Here is a 19306-nt window from a genome sequence, read left to right on the forward strand (position 1 = left end):
CTCTATTTCTTAACTTTTTATCAGTTTATACAGTAAATTCTGGGCTATTTGATTTATAAAAAAAGCAGCAAGCAACCATCTTTCGTATGAATTGTGATTGTATTAGTATCTATTATGCATGACTTGAAAGAAATCTAAATTCTTCTAATCTAAATGTAAAGGTAATATTTTTCTTTTGTTCATCTTTTTCTAGTCTGACTTTTTTAGGAAATCATAATTTCTTTTCTTTCTCTTTATGATTTACGAACGCATTTCTTTTTATCTTCAGTGGCATTTGCAGAATCTCTTGCAAATTCAAAAGGAGTAGAAGTTCAAGTGGAAAGTCGTTGATGGATAGTTTACTGATTCCATTTAGTTTCTCCTTTACAATGAAGACTAAAGATGAAGATGAAAATGAAGAAGAAGAAGAATTGTTTTAATTGTGTTAGATTCATTTTTTCTAGATTTATCCTTTCTTCTTCTAAATCTTTCATAGATGCTCTGTATATTTTTTATTTGTTTTGTATTTTTCTTCAGATTGCATTGTTAAAAATTATTTTAATACATTTGTCCACAGAAATAAATTTAATATCTAGTAAATTAATAAAAATTAATTCAAAATAATAATAATAATTTTAGTCGATAATAATGAGTTATCAATATTATCAAATTAATTTTAAAATTGTAAATTAAATTTACTTCAGTTGCTGATAAATGATATTAATAATGAAAATCAGTTATTTTAATTGATACTGAACTAACATCACTTAGAAAACTGATGCAAATATTAATATCATTTTCGTAAAAGCAATACATATTTATATCATTTACAATAATTGATGAAAATATTTAATTTTTTTGAATTAATTATTAATCAATTGATGTTAATTATCTGCATCATCACTTTAAGAATCATTTAATTAAGTGATGTAAAACTATTTTGCATCATTTATAACTAATGCAAATATTAAAAATAAATAATGTTAAATCATCATTTTTTGTAGTGTCTATTGCAGAGCATCATCAACGGTAGGGTTTCTTCAACACAAATTCCTAAGCAATTCTATTAATATTTTATTTAATTTGTTTAGTTGATTTAAATTAAATATTTGGAAAACAAAAACAGCAATAGAAGCCCGACAGCTGCACAACTCAGCTCTTCCCCCTTGACCAACATCTCTTCCTAAAGAGATTCACGTTTCCTTTTCTATCTTTTGTTTCATTCTTTATTATATTTTATTATTATTTTTCTAAAGAATTTGTTATAAGAAACTACCAATAATCCTGCTCTGTATATTTTTTATTTGTTTTGTTATTTAAGCTTTCCATTCATCCATCTAATCTTATCCTTGGTCGTATAGTCATGTGCCTCAATCATGCTTGCATTATCATCTTTTTCATCATTATTATCCTATATAAAAAGGAAATAAATAAGTAAGATACTAATCAAAAGTATCTTTTTAGGATTTTTAAGAATGCACTAGATTTTGACCCGCGCTTTGGAAGCGCGGAATATTTTACGATAAAAAAATTCACTAATAACTTAACAAATATTTTGGTAATTTTTAAAGAGTGTGTATTTAAAATATTTTTGCATTTAAATCAGTGTTTTTAAATTCAACCCGATTGTGATTATACCGGTTAATCCGGAGATCTGACAATTCAATTTAGGTTTCTAAATATTCATATTAAAAAAAATCAGTAAAACCCGAGACTAACCGATTGAACTGATGGATGACCGCTATGTATAATCTAATTGGATTTAAATTGTAATAGTTTCATAATTTGTAATCTTATAATCCAAATTTTAAAGTTCATTATTTTACAATTTATGAAATTATGACATTTTTACAAAATTTTAAAGAGAAAATGATAGATATAAAATAAATAAGATTAATTATTGTATTGTTTGGAAACATTAATAGTAGTATAAAAAATATATTGTTTGGAAACATTGATAGTAGTATAAAGAAATAAGTATATTGTTTGGAAACATGAATAATAGTATAAAGAAAAAAACATTAGTGATTTAATGCAGGTTTAACTATAAAGTATAAAGGTGTATTTAATTTAAAAACTTACAAAATAAATGTTAGGTCCAACAAAATGTTTCTGTTTTAATAAGATAGATAGATTTAGAATCTCGTTTACCTATCTTTTCTTACGGTTAGCCATGCTCTTATTCTTCCATCTTTTTGAAAAGACCAACGTTACTCGTATACTTTATATATGTACGGAGTTACCATTAATTATAAAGACAGAATCAGTACAAGCTCCGAGTTATTGGTGGTACTTTATATATATGTGCGAATCATGGTTGTTGATATATTAGTGGGATAGGATATTCTGAATCTTGATGTGCGTCAACAATGAACGAATCTCAAAAGTTGTCGAGTCAAATAATTATGTTGAAATAATAAATCATATACTAATGTTTATAATAAACAATGTTGAATTATAAAACATAAATTTTAGCAAAAAAAAAATTATAAAACATAAATGATTTGGGAGAGACGTGATGGGTTATACTTTGAAATTTGAAAACAACACCTAAAGTTCTGCAGCAAGTTGCAAGCATCTAAAGTCCAATAAGTGATGTAAGCCATAAAATTTTATTGATATATTTAATTATTTAATTATTTATTTGCAGTAGATATTTAAAAGCCAAATTAGGAGATACAGAGTAACTGAAGCTTAAACATGGAATGATTCCACTAAATGGGAAACGATAACTTTTAATGCAATTTAAGGGGGATAACATAATTAACCGAACATAACTGAACACATCGACAATAACCATCACAACCCAGAAAAACTGTAAAATCTAAAACATTATTGCAATGCAAAAATATCCAAAATAATATTAGTGTATTGGAGAACAGTATAAATACTCTTACAAAATAAAAATCGAAATCAAACAGGAGTGGTAGTATCACCCGAAGGTGAAGGAGATCTATGCTCGACTTTCCTTAGCTGAATAGCTTTGTGAGACTCATCATCATCATAGTACATGTAAGCAAAGCCACCATGCCTGGTCATATCCATACCGGCCATTTCATCCTCCGCAGATATACGCAACAGCTTCATTTTCTTGAGGATGAAGAAAAGCGTTCCCATGGTCGCACTTACCCAGCCTGTGATAACAAGTATTTGAATAAGCTGAGCTCCAAGCAGTTTTCCTCCACCGCCCATGAACAAACCGTGGGGCCTTCCAGGCTTCTCGCCGTAGATCTGGTTCAAGTACTTCTCTCTAGCGAAAAGTGCAGTAAATATTAGCCCCCATGCTCCGCACCCGCCGTGTAACTGTGCTGCCTCAAGCGGGTCATCGTATTTGAGTTTCTCTGCGAGCTTGTTGCACCCAAGGAGTACCAAGGCTGCTACGAACCCACAGATGATCGCCGCCCACGGCTCTACGACAGAGCAGCCACCGGTTATAGCTGCAAACCCTCCAAGGAGGCCGTTGCATACGTCAGTAACGTTCCAGTGTCCCGAAAGAAGGCGTTTCCCGAAGAGAGTTGTGAGCGCCGCTGTGCAGCCAGCTAAAGTGGTTGTGACAGCTGTACGTCCAACAGCACTCCACTGCCCGTTTATCGTGCCTGATTCATAAGTGACGAGGATCTTGTTGAAGGAACCAGGGTTGAACCCATACCATCCAAACCAAAGGAGGAATGTTCCAAGGACAACTAGTGACGCGGAGTGGCCACGTAGAGCGATAGCTCGTCCACCGTTATCGAACCGACCAAGTCGGGGACCTTCTATCAACGCACCCCATAGACCAGCGATGCCTCCAACCATGTGAACAACACCAGAGCCAGCGAAATCGATTGCTCCTGTGCTGAAAAGTAAATCTCCATCAATCCTAAAAGGACTTGCCCACCCATCAACAGACCAGAACCAGTGAGAAACAACCGGGTAAACAAATCCTGTTAAAAAGGATGAATATATCAGATATGCAACAAACTGAGTTCGTTCAGCAATGGAGCCGCTGGTGATTCCGGCAGCGGCAATAGCAAAAGCCCATTGGTATAGAAAGTTAGAGTAGTCGGCTGAGGCTGAAGGAAAGTCTTTGAGACCAAAGTTGTGTTTTCCGATGAAGCCGTTTGAGGGAGATCCAAAGGCAAAAGCGTAACCGAATAGGTAATAGAAGAGACCTCCAGCTGCAGCATCAAGGACGTTGGTAAGCATGATGTTCATCGTGTTCTTGGCTCTTACAGAGCCAGCGCAGAGCATAGCGAAGCCGAGTTGCATAGAGAAGACTAGGTAAGCGGAGAAGAGAAGGTATGTGTTGTCTACGGCGAAAGCAACGTCCGTAAACTTGTTGTTAACGGTGCTCAGTTGGTCGCAGATGTACTCAGCTGCGACCGTGGCATTAGGGCCTAACAAGACTGCAAGTTCAGCAGCAGAGCAAGATAAAGCTCCGGACATCTTGGGTGAGATTGGTGAGAGAAGTGGGAAACAAAGACATGCAGAGGACGAAAGTGTTTTGTTCTGTGTTTATAATAAATCTCAGGAAGCTTTAGGGTTGACTTTTCTAATTACAGCCTCACGAAGTTTTATGCAAGTTGCAAAGTCTTTAAATTTTGTTTGCTAGTACATGTGAATTTTTTAAAGGCGTCAAAAAATTTCATCTATTAAATCGGTGTAGATAAGATTTGTGTGTTCAGAAAAATTATTCTATCACATCCAAATATATCACACGAAAATCTCTCCATACCTGAAAATCGGTATTGTTGAGATTTATCATTTTAATTTTGTTTTGAGATTAAAACTTTGGGTCAAAATAGATTTACATTTATTTATTTTTTTGATCAACAGATTTATATTTCTTATGAACATAAATAGGTCTCTTCTTGACCATATTATTTTCTGAAGGTCTTGATCGTAATCAAGTCGAGAAATGTTTTTACATCAATACAATTCCATTTCCAATGAAAGAAGAATCATTTAATGCGTTTAATTTTCTTAGCGAAAAGCTTGTTTCTACTACCAGCATAAAAAGTTCCATATTTTATGTGTGAACACAGTTATCTATCTATTTTACTCAACTAATAACTATTTATATACTTTTATGATAAATAAATAAAAATTTTTATGATAAATAAATATAGTAATGAAAAACTATTGTTGAGATCACTAACCTTTAGCATATCATATTCTCTATATCTGATGACAAAAAACATCTAGAACCTGTGTGTTAAATATTTGGAATTTCTTTTGTTTATTTTACATCATTTCAACTTTGACAGTACAAATATTTAAAAGCTTATATATCCTCCTCTTTTGCTGACTCTACTCATTATACTACATCATGACCCGCACAATCAAGCATGTTTTCTTTTTATTTTAACACATAACATATATTCTATAGTAGTTATATAATTTGGATTTTGTCCACTTATATACTGTATAGTTTTATATAATTTCGAGTTTGTCCAAAATGCATTGTTTAAAGAACAATGTTAAAAAAAATAGAGAGGAGAATTTTGAATTTCTCCTCTCTATTTTCATTAAGTTTTTATTCGGTGTTGTTGTATGCCGATTCGGAATTATAAATCTATAGATTCTGATCTGGGTGATATCAGATCAGACTTTGGCTAGTTTTTTGTTGCAGTTTCCAGATCTATTTGATTAACGGTATGGTGGTTCATCTCCAAGTCTGCATGGTCCTTCTTCTCCTTAATGGTCTCTTTAAAGACTCGATTCTTCTTCCGTCTTACTTCTCAAGATTTTTTAGGCCGGTGTGAGGTGATGCGCTTCCTGTCTTCAACCAAGAGGTCTGATCGAAGCCTTGTCCTTTCTTGCTTCTCCTTGGCGTAGACTTCTCTTTGGTCTCTTTAATGGAACTATATGTTCTGTTCCCTGAACTTTGGAGCTTTGGTCCATAATCCGTCTGGCTATTCACTACGGGAGGTAGTTGGTTCGTGTTCTTATCATCGAAGAGCCACTTGGAGTTTGAGGTGTCTTGCTACTACAGAGATTCATTATTGTATTCATCTATGTTACCTAGTTTTATCTTTTGGGTTTTAAGACCTCAATCGACATGCATAAATTTTCCAGATAGTTTCTTTATCCGCTGGCTTTTGTTTAACCACTGGCTTTGGACACCGGGGGTTTGTTTAACTCGTCGGCTTTGTTTCTGATGTTGTGTTTTATCCTCTGTTTACTTTATGTTCTTGTGTAATATGGTTCTCATATGAATCTAACGTTTCAGTGTAAAAAAAAAGAACAATGTTAAAACAGTCTTTTGTATTAATAGTTTTTCATTGGTGGATTAGAAATATAACTGTGTGGTGAATACGCTAATATAATATTAACCAATAAGACTTGGATTAAAATAGCAGTGTATTATAGATGTACTTTAACATAACAGTGTATTATAAATACAGATGTAAGGTGAAGACACGTATCTATTATTAACCAATACGATTTAGACCAACACAACTGAAGTCTTCATTATAATTTAATAAAATAGTTATCATTTATAAGATAGATAAACAAACAATTTTATGAAAAACAAATAGCAAGAAAGATTAACGATATATTTTTTTTTATATTTGTTCAAATAATTTAAATGAAACTGTACTAATCCAAAAATAAATTATATTTTCGATTTGTTTTTATTAATAGAATAGTATTTTGAATTTTTATGCAAAAATTTCAATAAATAAAAAATGACAATGTGTTTTTTTTATTAAGTTAAGTGCAATTAAAAATGTTTTTGTTTCTATTTATTGACAATCAAACTATTATCCCCCAAAAAGGAAAAAATTCATTGTAAATGTCCATGTCCATATAGAATTAATAAGCCCCTTAACAACAATTGTCCTAAAAAAAAAAAATATTTACTGTTGTGAATCGAGAGAAAGAGGGAATTGATTGTTCCTATTATTTCATAGGTAATGGTACACATATATTGATATACCATTGATTTTGACTCACTTTTAGTCATGGTATATTGGTATTTTAGGATATATTCTATCCATTCTTGGGTCTATATTGCATATTTATAGGTTCATGAGCTAATGGAAGAAAGATGATGATTTTGGAGCATTTTGGAGTATTTTAGAGTTTACACCCGAGAAGGACCGTATCGACCACTCAAGGTCGACAAAGAGAGATGCGCGTCGATCGATGCACACTCAGTGATATCGATTGACACTTAACCGCAGAAGCCCGGATTTGGTCACAGCTGACTTGAAGCCCAAGACACCATCTATGTACCATAATGCCCCTGACGTGTTTTAAACTAATTATTCTAAGTATTTAAAGTCTTGCCTATGTGTTTTGGCAGACACGGTTTTTACAATAGCTTTTTAGTTTCATAGTTTTGATGAGAGAGAGAGTTGTCAAATTGAGAGCGTTCTTGAACACCATTTATTTATCTATCTATTTAGGAAGCTTTTTATGATTTTGTCTATGTCTTACTTGGCTATGTCTGAGTAGACACCTTTGTTAGATTTAGGGTTCAAATAGGTATGAGGGATTAGCACAAAATATGATTACCTGAGCATGTGATATTCATCTTAGAAGATCATGCATAATCCTTGTGTAGCAGTAGCTAACCTACACATGAATACAAAGATATAATCCTTGGATCTATCTTCTATGAGCCAGAAATTCACTTGGAACAAGCGACAGCTGACTGGGTGGTTGCTTGGTGAACTGTATTCAACCTATGCACGGTAAAGCTTACTAGTAGCGCATCGATCGATACTCCTATAGAGTGATCGATCGATAGATACGGGGTAAATGACAATCGATACATGCGACAGCATATCGATCGAGACATGCGACAGCAAGTCGATCGATACATGCGACAACATATCGATCGATATCTTAATCTATGACTCGCAACGACAGTTGGGCTATTGCTTAGTAGATGGTCACAACGACAGTTGGGCTATTGCTTAGTAGGGTTCTTTAATATTATGCAAGCATCTCACATAGGAATCATACTTCTATAATCCTGATAACCTGAATAGTAACCTTAGATCTAACTCCTTTAAATCATACTAGTTAAATCCATCCAATCATCTTGAGTAGTTATCCTGCTCAAACCAGTTTCCTTGTTTACTTTTATTTCACTGCAATTAATAATCTTCACCATAGCTTAGTTATAATAAGATCTATTGATTCCTCAGCTCCTTGTGGATTCGATCCCTAAGTACTACAAATTGACCTCTTTTGATGAGAGTAATATTGCTATAGGGTAATTTAAGCAAGTATCAAATATAACGGATACAAAACTAGGGTTTTAGAACTCTCTAGAATATGGGCTAACGGACATCCACATAATTAGTTCATAACACTCTCCCTAGGATGTTCATTATAAAAATATTTTATAAAACGCGTAGGATGCTGCCTCATTAAAAACCTTACCAGGAAAACCCAGTAGGAAAAACCATGGTTAAGGGAAAAAGAGTGCAGCGCGCATCTACTCCCCCTGATGAAAACATAACTTGAAATATCTCATAAGACACTCTCCAATGTGATGAATTAATTCCTTAGCTTGGGCTTGAACCGGTTCACTTCTCTTGGGAGATTTGACACTTCTCACTGAAACTTGAATATTTTGATGACCGTATGACGGAATGATTTCAAATCACTTGGAAATAGAAGCTAACATCCATGTCTAACTTTAGTCACCAATATGTCTCTGGTAGGATTGGAGTTATATTTTGAATAGTAAACAATATTAGGTATTTTGGGACGGCTTGTACATGTCCCATGAAAACAGTCATATCACGAGTTCTCTCATATATAATGACTTGATTTCAATTGGAGATGAAAGTAGACTCAAAGATCTTTCTCTGGATACTGCGTCCATATTTTAATTCCATCTAGAAGATCCTCTTTGATTGTTAAACTTTCGACTTTCGATTCTGTCTCGCGAATGGAATGTGTTCATACCTTGATTCTTCATCAAGTATGATTGATCTTTGATCATTCTTTTCCGCTTCTTTCAATCTCAAAAATACATTGGAAGATTGATAGATATTTATCATTTAATGTAATAACATTCCTCTTCAGGTATTTATCATTTGTGTGTTTTTTGTTGCCTCGTTAAAACCTTGACATGGAAAAACCAAATGGGACAAAAACCATGACAAGGAAAAAGAGTACAATTACGAACATCATCATATTTCTCCCCCTGGAAGCATCATCTTAGGGAGATGTATTCTCACCATATATATCTTCATATATATCTTCCTTTTAAGAATTGATATAAGCATATCCTTAATTCGTTTGATTGTAAGATGATCTCTTAGACCAATGGACTTCTTGTCCATAAAATTAGTTTCACACAAAAGGTCATATTTTGGTCTATTTGGACATCATGTCCAAATTTCCTTTTATAGACAATCTTTTACACATTCATATTGTACATACTTGTACATACGAGTTATTCTCCCTCTTCTTAAAATTTTTATTAGTATGACTATTTTTCTTGTCATATAGATCACATCTTTCGATCATGAAAAAAATCAGTGAATTTCCAATATCATGGTACTTCATGACCAATAATGATTTCTTTTATATGCTCAATATACTCGCGCGGTAATGTTCTCGAGAACTAGCATTTACTGCTTCTAGTAGTCCGAATTCTTATGGGGTTTAGTGCTTCTTGCAGTTTTAATCCTCTTAGATCTTTCACATAATTATCATTTTCTAGTGGCTTTCAATTCTTGCCAGACTAAAAAAACTTGATGCTTCCACCATATGATGATGTGTTTCTTATACCAATTTCAGGTCTTTGTGAGAACTCTTGTGCAACTACTCTTTTGCATCTCAAAACTTTCATCAACTCATTCATTCTTTCACCTCAAAACTTATTTGTGTGCCACTGGTTTTGCACCATTAGGTGTACAGACTATCGGTCCGAATACTCATCTCTTTCAAAGAGATTTAAACTCGCATCTATTGCTTATATCATATTGGCCAATCATTTCTTTATGTACACTTTTCAATAGATGATTCATGATCCTCATTCTCAACAACTGCTACATTGCATGCATATATACTTACGACGTCGATTTGATATCAGTCCCATATTGCAACATGACATAGCTATTTGAGATTTCTTTATTCTCAGGTACCTGATTTTTTTTGTCATGTTTTCTATCTCTTCTCAAGATCATTAATATTTCATTCCTCGATTCTGCCATTCTTATTCATACTCCTTTTCTTTTTCGAGGATTTTTATATTTGAAACCGATAGGTCTATCACGCTTCGGGCGCTCTTTAGAATCATTAGCAGTTTATATTGTCCTTCTGAGACATTCATTTTAACTGGAGAATTTACAGCTGATACTTGTGACTTAATCACTTTCTTAGGGTCAGTAAATGAGTCTGGCAACTCATATGCTAATCTCTCTAGTAGAATTATCTTCATACATTCATTTTGGACTTTAGTCTTAGGGTCAATGGTAATTCATTTCAACTCATTCATTCTCTAGCTGTTTATTTTCTCCAACTAATGTTGGATAGACTAACTTTAAGTCTTTATATAAATCTTATAATTTTATCATCAATGGAGATCATATCCAACATATTCATAACCTCCTTTGCGGTCCCATCTTTTAGTGGTGTGGTGGAGCAACTACAACTTATCCAAATTTTCTAGATGGGGATCTTTGGTTGCTGACCCAAAACTAATTTGATGGGGAGACTATTCATTACTCTTTGGCATTATGCAAATCAATGCTGCTGCATTTTTCATATGAACATTAGCTACAAGATGTTCATCATGTAGCTCCACATGCATAAAATAATCATCAAAGACTTGTGAATTCACTAGTATTACTGATTAATCTCGCAAACATCAGGTTGCGGAACTATGACAAGGATACATACGACCTTATTGTCGATGCACTAATTATAAACATATGGTGGATGATCAGTCCACCAGTAGGTGATCAAGTCCACAAACATCTTCTTGTATAAATAGATTCCAAATCTATGTGACTGGTAAAAACCGTATTCTTATATTGCCTTGTAAGTAAGCAGCATATAGTCGATCATTGGTAAGAATCTTCTGGTTCTTTAACGAATGTCCATATGATATCTTTCGCATCATTACTAAACAAGAATGACATAACCGGTTCGCCAAACAATAACGAATGTCCATATGATATCTTTCGCATCATTACTAAACCGGAATGACATAATCGGTTCGCCAAACATTATATTGTTGGTAAACTTTTGGTTTGCTATTACATTTATCTCCATTTTCTAATCCTTATGTGGTACAATACAATAATGCCTTGGGTAATACTTCTGAATGAAGGTATTCAACATTTCCCATTACTTATTGTCTCAACATTATTAGATTCTAAATCCCCTGGTTTTGTTTTATAAATGACTCATCAAGTCTACTTCAAGTATGGACATACTTCTAGATGTTCCAATTAATAGGGATGTGGGGTTCTCTAATTCTCCCCCTCGAGATAATGACACTCCAAGTTCATATACCTTGAATTGCATCCCACTTTAGAACCAACAACATACCAACTTGGTTTTATATTATTTCTAACTTGACTTATAATAATATAGTACATTGAGGTTCTTATATTGCATTCTTATGTGCAATAATATTATTTTTATTAGAGCATATATATATATATTCTATAAGATTTATATAATCTTGTATTGTACTTACAACATTTTTTTTTCATCTTCAGAAGATTGAATCATATCTCTTCTTTATTATCATTTTTATTTTCTCTAATTCATGTGAGAATATGAATTCTATAAAGAAATTCTTTGGCTTTTTACCTTATTTATATCCATATTTAAGTCTACATCCAATTTTATGTTCACTTTCTTGAACAATACAACATAGTTGGCTTTATTTACAGACTTGAGTCTTGTACTGCAAAATACATAATGAACATTAGATCATTAAACTCATATGATATTCTTTTTTTTTTGATTATTCTTTAAAACTTATAGATCTTTTATGGTCAAACCTTCAACTTAAAACCCAAAAGATAATGGTAATATAATAATAAATAATTTCAAATAATATAAAGATAGATATTATTATAAGTATCTTATTATATTAAAAATAGATAAGACTTATATAGAAATTATTTTATTTCTCACTAATTTTTTACTATCATGCCATTCATCATTTCTATATTGACTAGTATTCAATTAGCTAATAAAACTTTAACTAACCATATATAAAGCATGACAAAATAATACTTATCTCGATATAGGGAATGGAGCGGAGACCGGAGATTTATCGAGATGATGTTAATGGTCAAACCACTTTGCAAAAATCTCGCCTTGTATATAAATACTAGGTGTTTTCCTGCACCATCTGCAGTGATGAATTTTTAAAAGTTAAAATTTATATTTAAAAATGTAATTTATTAATATTATATATTTATTATTTTTACCAATAATTAATATAATATCATTTAATTAAGCATAATTAAGAGAAAGTAATTTTAGTAATTAATCCACTTATCATATTTGAATTAAAATTAAATATATTTCGAAATTCAAAATGTCATATTTGAATATACTTATTTTAGTGATGATTCATGAGTTATTACCATATTCTAAAAAGTTTAGCAAAAATATAAATCAACATTAAATGTAATATATGAGTTATTGCTATATTCTAAAAAGTTTTCCAAAATATATATCAGCATTAAATGTAATTTTCCATGTCTTATTTAACCAAATGACATGTCATCAATCTTAATAGTCATTTCACAATTTTTTTTGTAAAAACGATTGTAGAGAAAACATGTTGCAAATAACTTCACAAATAATGTCTATAAACAAATATCATTTAAGTAATCAAAAATTAAGAGACAATAATTTTGTTTTTTTTTAAATTATATTTAAGAATATATATGTATATGTATAAAATTAGAACCTTAAATAATTTTTTTTGTTTCTTTTTGTTAAATGTATTAAATTAAATTCTAAAAAATTACTAAAAATCATGTAAAATTGTATAGTTATCAAAAATTAAAACCAAATAAATATTATATAATTTGTAGATATCTAAAAGAAACTAATGATATTACGATTAAAATTTGATATTTTTTTTAAACGCAGAAAATTTAGAAAATTTTAGATAATAAAAATTGTATAATTATAAAGTAAAATTAAATAATATTTCGAAATTAAAAATATCATATTTGAATATTTATTTTAGTGATGATTTATGAGTTATTACCATATTCTAAAAAGTTTACCAAAAATATAAATCAATATTAAATGTAATATATGAGTTATTGTTATATTCTAAAAAGGTTTCCAAAAATATATATTAGTATTAAATGTAATTGTCCATGTCATATTTAACCATGTGACATGTCATCAATCTTAATAGCCATGTCACAATTTTTTTTGTAAAAACGATTGTAGAAAAGACATATGGCAAATCACTTCGCAGATAATGTCTAGGGGATACGTTCTCTGAAACTTTAAAATTTTGCTCATGGAAACATGGACATATTTGTTAGTAAATATAAATATACAAAAATGTATACACATTGATTCTCTTCAGATTCAAAGTAACTTAACTGATAAACATCAAACCAATGATTCTTTTCACGACTTAATCTAAAAGACGGAAAGTATATGCACCAACTATCGGACTATTTAATTCTCAAAAAATAACTATCGGACTATAAACCATACGTGTTAAGAGCGTTAAAAACAGTGATTCATTAAGCCGAATTAAAACAGTGCCATCAATGATAGGTTAGACCGAGTTTAAACAATTCTTTCTTCGTAAAATTATATTTCAGTCAAGCAAGATTTCAATAAAATATATGCGATCTAAAATTATTGAATGAATCTATAGTCAAAGGTTATTAAACAATCATGAAACATTAAACAACTAAACGAACATATCAAAACAAATACATTATACTTAATGATAGCTTATCAAACAGATCAATAAACCAATAAGATTTTATGAGCAATTCAATTATAAATCATGAGGTTACTTATCTCAATGGTGTTGGTTCCATAATTGGAGATGAGTTCCAAGTAAGACGTCCTTCCCTCGATCTTGCCGATATCAAACAACTAAACCAATAGCTAAAGAATTCTGATTAATAGAATCCATATCATAAATCATGCAGGTTCGGACAATAATAAATTAAATAATCAGATCAATGAATTGTCTTTCATCAAACTTTTAGATTCATAATCAAGCATATGATGATTTATACGAACAAGAAAAAGTATATATAACTTTAGATAAACTTTATTCATCCTATTTTCAACATGTGATTCAGTATAATTACACCAGACCCGTCATTAATTATCTTGACTCAAACTAATGGTTTATAAGCGAAACAGTATATGACAAGAATATTAAACAACTAGATCAAATAATAAAGCACAAATCTATATGCTTGCATGTCTAGACAGTTGTAACTAATAAAAAAATAAGGAATAAATTGGAGTCATAAACAATTGGAACATAATTGCATCAATACGATTCAATCAAACAAACGATAGAGAGACACATAGTTCAAAGGTAATAATCAGAGATGTTGGAAATCGATGGAGAATAGAGGATCACTAGTAGTCACTATACAAACAATCAGATCTTTTAATATGAAAATTTCAAAATAAAAACTTATCTTCACGAGTTCTTTCAGTCACTGATGGGATCATATGATCAAGTGGCCAGAACTTCAACGTGACGTAATATCACAGAGTGACAAACACTCACTCTTAGTTTTTTTTTAATTAAAATCGACTGGTATAATTTTTTTTTCTTTTCAAGAGGCGGCTAGAATTAGAACATGCTGATAACATGTTGTAAATCCAGAGAAAGAGGTAATTGATTGTTCTTATTATTCCATAGGTAACGGTACATATATATAACGGATACAAAACTAGGGTTTTAGAACTCTCTAGATTAGGGGCTTATGAGCCTAATGGGCATTCACATAATTAGTTCATAACATTTACATCTTATTTTCATTTTCTTTGCTTTATTTTCTTCTAACGACATAAACATGTTTTTTTCTCTTCTAAACGTGTCTGTTCCTCTTCGAAGTCACCAATTCAGGTTGAAAAAGTATAGATAACGCGATCAAATTTATGAATTCAGAGAACCTGAAGAATTCTTTCTTCATTCTCGTTTGCTTTGAACCCATCAATAGATATACTCGTCAAAGGTTAGAATCTGTATTCTTATTGTTTGTTTTCAATATTCAATTGATACTGATTTTTTGTTCTTATTCAGATTTGTTTGTTTCCTTATAGTTTTATCGATTCCTATATAGGATTGGCTGTCAATATGCTCGATTGAGACATGGAATCCTTTTATAGTCTCTGTAAGTTTTTGTTGTCGGTCTCTCTCTCTCTCTCTCTCTCTCTCTCTCTCTCTCTCTCTCTCTCTCTCTCTCTCTCTCTCTCTCTCTCTCTGTTCGTCTTCTCGATATCCGTAATCATCAAAGATAAAAAAATGGGATATAAATCTAGACTAAAAAGCAGATTTATGTTGTTAAAAATGGTTGAATGTGATATTTAAGACATCGCTTTGAGAGATCATAAATATGCAATTGAAAAAAGTAATTTATATTTTTCTCCCAAACAAATGACATATGTCTTCTTTCTATTTCCAGATCGGTTATTACCTTCTAGTGAGATGATGGAGTTTCAAAATTCAAATATCCCTTTTCAGATAAAACAAAACCTAAAAACAGTATACCTTTAGTTTGTGCTTCTTTGAAGATGGATCAGAACCAAGATATCATAGTTTCCAAGGATACAAAGATAAGTTTTAGCTATTTTAGTGAATATTATAGAGTCAATATAATTGAAATCAGAATTATAAAATTTATTTCACTCTGGAACAATTGCATCTTAATATGTACGTTTAAGGTAAGTTTATAATTTGTTATATTCACGAAATCGTTTTATGTTTGCTTTCAGGTATTTTAATTCACTGGATTGAACTAATAATGACATTTACTTGTCAGCAACTCAAACTTGATCAACAATATCTTATTTACTCAATCTCAAAGGTTAGTATTCCATATAATACTAAGAGTTAAGTTCAAATTTAAAACTGATATGTTTATTTCATTGTACAGTTTAAGTTTTGAAATCATACTAACATATATTTGTCACTGTGTTTGTTTGGACATGCTGAAGATGTTGACATGTATGTAACACTTCATATGAAATGTCATAAAGACATTGGAATAAAGCAAAACCATAACCAGATAAGTATAACTCTCGTAAGAAAGTATTGTAATGATCTGTTCAGGTTACTAACTGGTCATGAACTATTGTTATGTTCTTATGGTCATGGTTTTTCTTTTATTTTGTAGTATCTTAATAAAAATCCAGAAGCAGCATGTAGATACATAGAAGCAGATCAAATTATACAATGGAGACAATTCCTTGCCTCAATATAAAAAGTCAGTTGTTTTCTAACTAACTATATTACTTGACGTTTTAAGTGGAACTGTTATTGGTACTATATTACTCTAAGAAGATTTAAGTGTTTGATGTGATGTAATGTTTTTCCTGTTTTGAATAATAATAATCAAGCTACTAATGAATTGTACTGGCATGTATTTTAAAAATGTATGTCAACATTGCGTGAAACACAATAGTATATTGTAGAAAACAAAAAAAAAATTACAAAACAAACTTAAATCATAGATTATGGATAGTAACAGCTCTCATGATGTCTTCCACAACAGAAACTTCCACCGCTGTAAACATATAATCAAATACAAAAACACATAAGTAATGCATAAAAGCAAACTAGATAATAGGTTATATAAATCGAAAACTATTAAAATTGCCTAACCTTCTCGCCTTCTGAACAGCAGTCTCTGAGATTGTTGAAAACCTCTTTGAAAACAACATTCATTGTTTTTCACTGAGGTTTTCCATCTTTGTCGACAATCAGAATCTTCAGTCCCTTTTTAGATGTCCCTCTAGAAATAGCTACATAAAGCTGTCCATGTGAAAACACTGGTCTTGCTAGAAAAATTCCATCTTCCGAGAGTTATTGACCTTGGCTTTTGTCGATGGTTATTGCAAAAGCGACAGCCAATGAAAGCTGCCTTCTACGCATTTTTAAAGGCAATTTGGTGTCTGATGGTGTGATCAATAACCTAGAAATGTTCACAGATTCACCAACTTTTCCCCTGTAAGAATCTTCGCACCCACCATAAATGACATCAGTTCAGTAATCACTAATCTTGTTCCGTTCATTAATCCTTCTGTAGGAGAAATATTCCTCAATACCATCACTGGATATCCAATCTTCAGTCTTATACTATTATTTGGCAAACCAGACACCTTAATGCTGTTTATAAAATCAGTACCCAGTACTTCATCGTTAATTGATCTTACATCAGACAGATCAATACTATCCGAGCTCAGATAAATCTTTTCTTCACCTGCATGTTTTAAAAAGGTTAGTTATATGAATACACTAGGATCGGGCCGCGCTTCGCGCGGCGAGTAGATTTCATTAAGTATTTAACATGTTTTGAAGATGTAATTATATATTTTATAGGACATTATTTATGTGAAATCGCTTTATATAGAATTTCAGTAAATTAAGCCTCAAAATCGTTGACAAAACAAATAACATTTCGATCAGAAAAAAAAATTAAACTAAAATATTTATTAAAAATACAAAACACTACACTATATCATTTTACCATTTACTTCATGTTTAAAATAATTTTGATGCAAAGTTTATTTGGAAAATACTTATAAGTGGATCACATTTGTTTATGTTCCCTGATATAAAATTAACTATATTATTTATTCAGTGGCTTAAAATAACTATTTATCATGTAGTTTAGATATAAATTACATATTGTTATAATCCATTTTTGCCTCATATGTAGTTGTTGCTATTATCATTTTGGTGTTATTTTTTGTATTCGAATAACTGTGGGTTTGTATCATTTATACAGAAGTTGTGGTAGGTGGGTTTGTCTGCAATGTTGTTTTCTCTTGTAATTTCATCTATAATTATTAAAAACGTTTTTAGTTGACCTTGTTATACGTTAAAAAATCATAAGTAGAAGTCATTATTCAAAACAAAAAAAAAAGAAATCATTATTCAAGTTCAGCATACAAAACACACACACACCAACCACCCTATTTGAGTCTCCTAAAAACGATGAACCAAAAATGAAACGCTGAAGCTTTAACACATACCACGTCATCACCATACCTCAGCCACCAGACCAACACTCACAAAAGAGTAACAATAAGACTCAAAACTCCTCGAAACGTCTGCGGCACTTTCAGCATCATAAAAATTGAATATTAGTTAAATCATATGCTTAAAGGTCAAGGGTGAAACCTATATCATTTGCTCATAATTGCTAAAGTCTTCAACTTGTCTACCCCATCTTGTAGATAAGATATTGGAGTTGCTTTCCTCTGTAAACTTCTTGTAACAATCCACCACACAGCACAAAAGTAACTCGGTTGTCCTTCACTGTACTCTGTTCCACAACAGTAGCAAAACTCATGCCCACACCTACAAAGAACACAAAGAGATATCTCAACACTGATATAAGAAAGCACAAAGCCAAACAATATATAGATATGAAACGTTCTATGGGTGTATGTCTTACCGGAAAGTCATGTGGTTGCAGCCTTGAGCAATTAAGTGGTGATATATCTTGTAAGGAAGACAAATGACGACAAAGCTTGAACACATCAGAGGCTGTTCTAAAGCCTAATAAGCGTGTGTGGAAGAAAAGAGAACAACTCTAAGCAGCCTTAGGCTTGGGTGGTCTCTTCTTCAGGTTGCTGCTATTTGAAGAGGTCATCCTCGAATTTTTCAGTCCAATGAAAAATAGCAGTGCCCCCACCAACGCAACGCTCTACAATCAAACTATATAATGCAAAAGAATGAGACACATAGAAGAATAGAGTATTAAAATATGCCTTAAAGGAACATTTTTTTATTGTCAGGGTAAAAGCAAAGCTAAACGAAGAGAAGTGTGTTTTAGACAAAACCTGCAAGAACTCAGTCAATAGAAGATAGAGTTGGGGGTCCTTGGGTCCATAGTTGTAGAAATCATATAAGATATGATTACGAAACACTAAGTTGAAACCAAACAAAGTTAAATGAAAATCCAAAGTCAATACAAACAACTAATTTTTGAACATTATAAACAGAGAGACAGAGAAGTCCTAACCGGAAGATAAGCACCAAAGATGTAAACCGGTTTAAGATTGACGCCTTCGGTTAACTTTTCGTGACGCCTAGGAGATTCATCTGCAATCGAAATCAAATTGAGTCAAAGGCAAGAAACAAAAGGGTGAAGCAGGTCGAATCAGATGT

The 19306-nt window shown here is 31.7% G+C and overlaps 1 protein-coding gene across 1 annotated transcript; it reads right to left on the reverse strand.

The window, feature by feature from the left end:
* Nucleotides 1-2682: 2682 nt before the first annotated feature.
* LOC108823602 (ammonium transporter 1 member 1) lies at nucleotides 2683-4485 on the reverse strand. The gene has a single exon (XM_018596843.2). It carries the CDS (start codon nucleotides 4402-4404, stop codon nucleotides 2893-2895), a length of 1512 nt encoding a protein of 503 aa, XP_018452345.2. The 5' UTR covers nucleotides 4405-4485; the 3' UTR covers nucleotides 2683-2892.
* Between the last annotated feature and the right edge of the window lie 14821 nt (nucleotides 4486-19306).

Source organism: Raphanus sativus, chromosome 7 (assembly GCF_000801105.2).
Source record: "Raphanus sativus cultivar WK10039 chromosome 7, ASM80110v3, whole genome shotgun sequence".
Classification (NCBI taxonomy): Eukaryota; Viridiplantae; Streptophyta; class Magnoliopsida; order Brassicales; family Brassicaceae; genus Raphanus; species Raphanus sativus.

Bases quoted from the DNA above. Each gene is read 5' to 3' on its own strand.
- LOC108823602 (XM_018596843.2), bottom strand. From the start codon at position 4,404: ATGTCCGGAGCTTTATCTTGCTCTGCTGCTGAACTTGCAGTCTTGTTA.